General features: G+C 39.7%; 1 protein-coding gene across 1 annotated transcript; it reads right to left on the reverse strand.

Annotated features, from left to right (window-relative positions):
* Window positions 1-1,141: 1,141 nt before the first annotated feature.
* On the reverse strand, window positions 1,142-5,267 carry LOC138055778 (FK506-binding protein 5-like). The gene is made up of 3 exons (XM_068901650.1): window positions 4,392-5,267; window positions 2,455-4,110; window positions 1,142-1,228 (listed from the first exon to the last, which is right to left on the reverse strand). Exons 1-3 carry the CDS (start codon window positions 5,265-5,267, stop codon window positions 1,142-1,144), a joined length of 2,619 nt encoding a protein of 872 aa, XP_068757751.1.
* Window positions 5,268-8,859: the final 3,592 nt, after the last annotated feature.

Below are 8,859 nucleotides of genomic sequence, written 5' to 3' on the forward strand. Positions count from 1 at the left end.
TTTATTAAAAAACTCACAAAAATCTTACTCTTAACACGTACTGTTTCAGTCACTTCGTTTTTAGCATTTCCACGACCAAAACTACACATTACTCGTTTAGTTATTGGTTTTCTTTTTCCGCTGGTAAGCGGCAATTGTCCGTGCCTAGTCATCTTTTTTCATTAAATCCCAGGGAAACCCACCCCCCCCCCCCTCCCCCCCTCTCCCCCAAGAAAAGCCAAAATCTACATGAGTGACTTGGCATTGGGCTCTATTACTTTATTCGGTGAAATTCAAAGTCTTATTGTTCTTTTTGAAAGGCTGATTGCTTCGGAAAGTTACCGACTTAGTAACAAAATGTTTCTAGCCTTCCATCTTGACCTTCCAAGGTGGAAGGCTTATTCAGTAGTCGCGCTTATTCAGTAGTCGAGCACCAAAAAATATTAAAATACCTTCTCTCATATTTGCTTCTACCACTTTTGAAGTACTCGTAATAAAAGGACCCCTCCCTCCCTCCCTCCCTCCCTCCCCTCCCTTGAATCTGTTTTTAACATACATATATCATTAGGTTTATGTTTTTTTTTCAAATTGCTACTACGATGAAAAAAAGCAGTTCTCGTTTTTCTTCACATTTCGAAAGTACTCAGTTGCATTAAATGCTCAACAGGCGATGCTCAATGTGCCTTAATTAGAATGCAGCATGAGAGTTTTTGGCTTTTAGATTGTCATATTCGTGTTCTGTATACTAATTAAGCCGCATTTACACCCTGTATTTTTAAGCCGTAGGTAATATAAAGGACGTCACTTTCTCTTCGATCCAGATCGCTGAAACGCACCAAGCAAAATTATGGCGGACTGTTCAAAATAAATAGTTTATACTCTTGAAATGATTGCATAAAATCTCACAATTTGAGTATTCAGCACAAGAACTTTCGAAATGTAAAGGAAAACGAGAAGTGAATTTTGATCGTAGCAGCCCTTTAGTTTTAAATGTATTTGGTTTTTTTTTAGTTTTGTTTTTTGTTCTTTTTTTTTGTTGTTGTTGTTGTTTTTTTTTTTTTTTTTTTTCATTTTAAAGATTGATTTGTTTTTAATAATCGTTAATTGTCCTTCATCTTTCATTCTAAAAAACAAAATTTTAAACCAACGAATCAGTGCCGGTTCATAATTCAATCTTGCGCTCCAATTTGCGAGATCCACAAATAAATCTCTTGCGTACCCAGCCAAGTATTCGTCTCACACAGTTTTTCTAAAAGAAAAAAAGGAAAAGAAAATGAACATATATACTGTGATCCTCGGTGCTACAGGTCACGTTGTAATACTATCCACAAGAATAAAACGTGGGCTCAGTTAAGGACAGTTAATTTAGTTTTAAATACCGGAGTGCTTCATTTTTCCCTTCAAATTTGGTGGAAGAAACCACGAATGTTTGAAATACACCGACTGATACTTGATTCACGTATAAGTAAACAAACAAACAAATTAATTAATTTGTTAATTAATTAATTTATTATTAATAAACTTTAATACATTAGCAGGGCCTCCACAGACGAGGCAAGTTGTTGTCGATAACATTTTATTTGATGATAACAAAAAAATTTCGATGCCAAGAAACAGAGCTTATGTAAATCAACTTATCGACTACAATTGCAAACTGCAAAAAATCAAGCCGTCGACAACAAAGTTTGTCATCGACAACTAAAGTAGTTTTCTTTTTCAAAAGAAAAAAACTACCTTAGTTGTCGATAGCAAACGCAACTTCCTCTCTCCGATCTGTGAGCAACTTATCGATTACTAATTTAAAAGTTTATTTCGCAGCGACGCAAACGATTTTTAAAGTAAGTGGTTCTTCATTTCTTGCCACTATTTTCTCAGGCTCCCGTAAAAAATACCAATTATCGACGACTGAACTTTTCGCGGTCTGTGGAACGGATTTCCTAACATTAACAGTTGTCGATTTAAATAACTTGAAGTTTTCGACTGTAAACAGTTGTCGATAACAACTTATCTAATCCGTGGAGGGCCTTAGTTTTTAATAACAAATAAATAAAACAATTCCAGAAAAAAGACAAACTGAATAAAGCAGGTAATGATTGCCGGAATGAATTAATTAACGAACGACCAATCCACTTGGTTCTCACTATCAGCATTAAAAAGCAGACTAGCTATAGGGCGAAAAAAGCTCTTGGTCAAGTGTGCATCTTTTGAGTAACAAAGCGTTAGTGAAACCCTTTGTTTTCGCCTTCAAGTTTGATGACTCAATTTAAATGAAGGTGATGAAGATAGAGCTCAAAAATGTATAATGGTAAACAATGTCATAGTATCGTCATAATTGCAAAATATCAAATGAATCCTATACTATTTACACCACAGCGCACAATCTTTCTTTCACACTAAGATAGCAGAATCATCTAACCAAACATGTGTGCTAAAGTGGGTCGTATTCACATTATGATTGTAGATCTGTCAGCCTACCTTCGGTTTTACGTCTTTCCAGCAGCTCTCGCTGCGGATATCACTTGCTCCGCTAACATCTACCTCCATTCCATCGCGTAGGGAGGATACGCATTCGACTTGCAATGTGGAGACTGCGTCTGCGTCATTTGAAGTTTCTTGTATTCCAGATTGTTCCTCCACATCATCTTCCTTGCTAGCACTTGGCTCATAGACATCCATATCCATCCCATCGCCACGATTGGATGTGCATTCGCCTTGTATTTCAGTGGAGACTGCGTCTGCGTCATTTAAGGTTTCTTGGATTGCAGATGGTTCCTCTAAATCATCTTCCTTGCTAGCACTTGGCTCGTAGACATCCATCTCCATCCCATCGCCTCGATAGGATGCGCATTCGACTTGCATTTCAGTGGAGACTGCGTCTGCATCATTTAAAGTTTCTTGGATTCCAGATCGTTCCTCCACATCATCTTCCTTCCTAGCACTTGGCTTGAAGACATCCATTTCCACTTCATCGCCTCGATAAGATGGGTATTCGACTTGCATTTCAGTGGAGACTGCATCTGCGTCATTTAAACTTTCTTGTATTCCAGATCGTTCCTCCACATCATCTTCCTTGCTAGCACTTGGCTCGTAGACATCCATCTCCATCCCATCGCCTCGATTGGATGTGCATTCGCCTTGTATTTCAGTAAAGACTGCGTCTGCGTCATTTAAGGGTTCTTGGATTCCAGATGGTTCCTCTAAATCATCTTCCTTGGTAGCACTTGGCTCGTAGACATCCATCTCCATCCCATCGCCTCGATAGGATGCGCATTCGATTTGCATTTCAGTGGAGACTGCGTCTGCGTCATTTAAAGTTTCTTGGATTCCAGATCGTTCCTCCACATCATCTTCCTTGCTAGCACTTGGCTTGAAGACATCCATTTCCAGTTTATCGCCTCGATAAGATGGGTATTCGACTTGCATTTCAGTGGAGACTGCATCTGCGTCATTTAAACTTTCTTGTATTCCAGATCGTTCCTCCACATCATCTTCCTTGCTAGCACTTGGCTCGTAGACATCCATCTCCATCCCATCGCCTCGATTGGATGTGCATTCGCCTTGTATTTCAGTGGAGACTGCGTCTGCGTCATTTAAGGGTTCTTGGATTCCAGATGGTTCCTCTAAATCATCTTCCTTGCTAGCACTGGGCTCGTAGTCATCTATCTCCATCCCATCGCCTCGATAGGATGCGCATTCGACTTGCATTTCAGTGGAGACTGCGTCTGCGTCATTTAAAGTTTCTTGGATTCCAGATGGTTCCTCCACATCATCTTCCTTGGTAGCAATTGGCTCATAGACATCCATCTCCATCCCATGGCCTCGATAGGATGCGCATTCGACTTGCATTTCAGTGGAGACTGCGTCTGCGTCATTTAGAGTTTCTTGGACTTCAGATGGTTCCTCTAAATCATCTTCCTTGGTAGCACTTGGCTCGTAGATATCCATCTCCATCCCATCGCCTCGATAGGATGCGCATTCGACTTGCATTTCAGTGGAGACTGCGTCTGCGTCATTTAGAGTTTCTTGGACTTCAGATGGTTCCTCTAAATCATCTTCCTTGCTAGCATTTGGCTCGTAGACGTCTATCTCTTGTACGCTCTCATTTGACACTTTAGCGGAAAGAGCGGCTTCCTAGAAATACCACGAGAGAACATTACTCAGTAGAAAAACTAACAGCTGAGTGAATGAAAAGGTAAATGAATAATAATTTAATTCAGTTGGGCATCTCTCCTCCATAAATTGTATTTTGATCGTGAGACTAGTAAAATCGAGTACCGGTAATAAGCCGAGTATTTTGCACAAAAAAGGTAAACATTATTTCAATGTCTTAGATATCCCTGAAGAGATAAATACGGCACTGACCAGCGCATCGCGATTGTCCAGTTTTTTTTACTTCTTTTTTCTCGGCTTACCTCATTTTGTGTGTGTTCGCAGAGAGACTGGCTAATGGAGATCTCAGGATATTCGAGGTATAACTGAGATTGCTCCACGATATCATCTGAGAACAAATAATATTCTTCTTTCTCCGTTAGCTGAGTCTCGAAGAGTTCCATTTCCTGTGCTTTTTGCTCAGTTGGACTCATTAACGCGCCAGCAACATTTGGCATATCCACTACAAAAGTGTTTGGAAGCAAGCTGATTATTATGGAGCCTGGTGTCTGCTGTGAAAGGTCAGCTCCTTGAGTGGTGAAAATATTGACATCACTTGAGTTGATGGAAGTAAGAAGCGGTGAGACGACCACCTCGGGAGGGCTGCTGGTTGCATGAAGCAGATTAAAGGTAAGCAGTGAATTTGACTGAGTTGACTGATCACAGGCTTCAGGATCTTGACTCTCACTGACTGTTTGTGCCTGGCTTGGAGCTGATGACCATGCTCTTCTGTACTGCTCAAGTAGTTGGTAGTACGACTGTTTGAAAAACATACCTTCTTGGAATACGCCCCACCCGAGGTCCATGCCATACTGAAGAAGTGCTTTATTAGAGTCGTTTTTCTCTTTGACTTCCCAATACATGCCCTTAACGGCCTCATACTTGTCTTTTAGAATTTCATGCTTTTCTGTGAGCTTAGCCAGATCTTGTCTGGCGTGGTTTAATTCTTCGGTCAATGTATTGGCGTATGTTTTCCACTGAATAGATGTCTGTTTAAATTTCTGTATATCCAGTTGCTGAATATGATAAGCATCAATGAGCCACTGCCGCTCGCTTAGCAAACTTTGGATTGTGGTTTGCTGTTGATTTATAATTTGACAAAGTTGCTCCTTGGACAAAGGAAGACTGTTGTTTGCCATGATGAATCCCGCAAAAACAACTGCGGGGTAACTGTAGGGAAAAAAATTAAAGGCGTCAACATATCAGGACACTTGTTTCCTAATAATACGTTATCCCTGCTCTAAATGAAATTTGCTGAACACGGAAAACAAAAATTGTGCGTAAAAAATCAATGACTTAAAATCACTCCGCTTTTAGTTTTTCACGGAAAAGAATTTTCCGCCGAAAACGAACCTCTGTATGCTAGTAAATAACCTTACCTTCAGTTTATGAAGCTCTTTTTGAACCAATAACAATATTGAAATATAATCTTATCTCTTAACCAACACTACGAAATTCGTTCCTCCGGTACAAACCGAGCAAAACAAGTGAATACTTTCATTTGCTGCAGTGGTGCCTTTTTGCGTCACAATACGAAAATACGAAAAAAATTCCTTGCGCGAGCTTTAGGACGAAGATATTTACACCTAGAGGTACGCGTGCGCAAGAAGCAATGTCCAAATTCAGTCGTTTACTTTCGATTCAGAAACAAGGGTAACTGGAAGTGTTTAACTGAAGTGATCACCTGAAAATAGTTTAGTCACTTATTGTAGGACCTTCGCATTTAGTTTTGCCGCGCATTTCTACCGCGCGCGCGAAGTGTCGCAACGTTCCTTCTTGTCTTACATTAAGCGCGTGCTGAGTGAAAATGTTGGCAAGCAAGGTATCTGTCATTCCATCATGCTTAGTTATAATTAGCTAACATCAATTATTTGCTCTGCTTTCAGTCGCAATACATAAGAACTACCTAACTGTAAATTTCTTTCACTCTCTCGCAAAGTAACATTTATAGTTAATCTTTATTCACGGTAACATTCTCATGAAATCAAATGGTTTATCTCTTTGACAATTTTGCATGTGCAAACAATATTTTGCAATTATTTTAGGAGCGCTTTTTGGATTTGGGGTGGTAAACTGCCAAAGTAGGTATCTCATATCCAATGAGTGAAAATGGAATGGTTGTTTTATTAAATATAATTATTTTTGAACTGGACAAGTCCACTTTAATGAAACATCCCGTGCAATCAGTTTCCATAAACGTTCATAGGGTATATGAGCTTATAACCGAAATTGAGTGAGTCATAAGTTTAAAATTTTCTAGGAATTTTACTGGCAAGAGCGAGAGAAATTTACTGGTAGGTAGCGATGGGTTAGAAAAGTCACTAATTGAAATTTACAATTTCGTTGAGACATTTTACGTAAGATTTGCGCATATTTACAAATATTACAAAATGTGCACATGATTGCCGTTGTCGTTTTACGAATAGCATTTTTATCACAAAATGCAACAGAACTCTCTCGTATTTTAACTTAAGGCCACGCAAAAGAGAAGTAAGCTGGGGTTGAGATTCCAGTATAAGGAGGCTTTTATTCCAAACGAGTCTCTTCACCTCTTAATTGTTACAAGTAGTTTGAGAATTAGATACTGTTTATTCGTCGATCTTCTTTAGGAAAAGTTTGGCCCCGTCAACAGAAACCAATTTTTCCGGCGAAGCATCTTCCGCCTTCAGTTTCCTTCCCAATTCTTGTCTATTCTGTCTCGACAGAATAACCATTTTGTTCAAACTCCTCCTAATTAAATCAAGGAAAGAGTTAAGTCATTACAAGGTGTGCGTTAACTTGCCTTGATATTTCGAGGCAACAACAGTTCTTTGGTTCGTTGTTCCATTCCAATCCAGCGGTGATCTTGCTTATCAACTAGTACCCAGGACCGTCCGCTTTCATTTGAAATTCCTGGGAAGGAGGTTGCAACATGATCTCCTCTTTAAATTAACGATTACCGTTAATTCGAAATTTTGGTAGCAGAGAAAATAAGGAAGGCGTAGTTTCAACGCTAAATGAGCCACTTCTTTCCGCTTCACCACTAAAGATCAAGACACCGCGCTCTTAATAAAAAAGATTTATTTAAGCCCCATTTACACGAGCAATTTTTCCTTGACAAGTTTTCCTTGACAAGTGGACTTGTCAAGGAAAACTTGCTAGTGTAAATGAGGCTTTAGGCCCAGTTCAAACGTCGCATTTCGCATGTGCCGAATAAAACTTGACAGTTAACTGCATGTGAAATGCGACGTTTGAATCAATTAAATTCGACAGTCTAGAGTTAAATTCGACTGAAACAGTCGAATATTCGACTTTAGTTCGACGTTTGATTCAGACGTCGCATTTTACATGTGCCGAATATAATGCATGAATTATAGTAAATCATTATGATTCATTTAGCAACCATAATCCGTAAATGCCATGCGCAGAAGAGTCTAAACAGCAATTTAAAAAATGGCGGGAGGCGAAGGAATGTGCAGTTCCTGCTTTTCAAAAAGAAAATATACTTGTTTGACGTCCAGCAATTATTATTGTATGAGGTGCTCGGTGTTTGAAAATGAAGAGGACACTCCTGAGTGGAAAGAAGGAAAATCTGTGGCATATTGTGAGACGTGCTTCAATGAAACGATGAAAAGGCGTGAGTCGGGTAAAGGCCAAGATGACGCTGTTGGCATTTTGGGTACAGCCTGTCCCAGTGGAGACTGGGAATATTGAAGGCGAACGGAGTTAAATTCGACGTTTGAATCTAATGCCGCATTTAATTGTTTTAGTCGACTAAAATAGGAGTTATATTCGGCACATGTGAAATGTGACGTTTGAACCAGGCCTAAAGCTCCCTAATAAAAAGCGGAAATCCGCGCGCCGAAGGCACGCGCGGTGCACCGTATTTAAGAAAATGAGGTACTCTGTGGAAGAAAATTTGGTTTTGGTCACCGTAATAGAGAGCTTAAGCAACGACAACGCCGACGGCAACGAGAACGTCATCTCAAAATATAAATTTGGGTGATTTTAATCGCTTCGTGACTATTTCAACGTTTTTAAGATGACAAGGGTGTGGTAATTCCTCAAAGATGACACCAGTCGGAACGGCACTCCATTTTAGCAGAGAAAATGAAAATTTATCCTCAAGTGCTGACGTTCTTCGTAAAACCAAAAACTTGGCTATTTCACGATGTTGTTTTGCTGACGACGGCAACGAAATGGACAAAAGTGAAAAACGCACGTGCAGGGCGTGCGAAGCTACCGTTTTTAACCACTAAATATGCAAATTCGTGACGTTCTCGTTGCCGTCGCCGTTGTCGTTGCTTAAGCTCCCTATTACCGTACTTACGTCCACCCCTCCAATGTGACCAATATCACGTGACCATATCGCAGACTCAAGTTTAGAACTCATCGAGGTCAGCTGTTTTTTGAAGTTGACCGTTAACCAGGTACTGGGTTTCGATTGGATCGCAGGCTCAAGCAAGTTAACTTATTGTAAGAATGAATAACCTGGGAGCTCTTCTTTTAGGCTTGGCTAAATTTGTATAATAAAAATATGTCACCTACCGCGAAAACAAATATTTACAGTGAGGACAAGTATTTACGGCTATGTAAATTTAATGTGACTACGTCAAATATATATGGTCACACCAATATATCTCGAAGTGATGTAAATATTTTACGTAAGTCCTACCTATCATATTTATATCAACGTTCCCAGGTTCGAGTCCTATGTATAAAAGATATATGACCATAATCCACTCGTGAACC

Source organism: Montipora capricornis, chromosome 7 (assembly GCF_036669925.1).
Source record: "Montipora capricornis isolate CH-2021 chromosome 7, ASM3666992v2, whole genome shotgun sequence".
NCBI lineage: Eukaryota > Metazoa > Cnidaria > Anthozoa > Scleractinia > Acroporidae > Montipora > Montipora capricornis.

Bases quoted from the DNA above. Each gene is read 5' to 3' on its own strand.
- LOC138055778 (XM_068901650.1), bottom strand. From the start codon at position 5,267: ATGGCAAACAACAGTCTTCCTTTGTCCAAGGAGCAACTTTGTCAAATT. The intron at 4,111-4,391 runs GTAAGCCGAGAA...TGGTATTTCTAG, and splicing joins GCGAACACACACAAAATGAG to GAAGCCGCTCTTTCCGCTAA. The intron at 1,229-2,454 runs GTAGGCTGACAG...TTTTTCTTTTAG, and splicing joins GGAAAGACGTAAAACCGAAG to AAAAACTGTGTGAGACGAAT.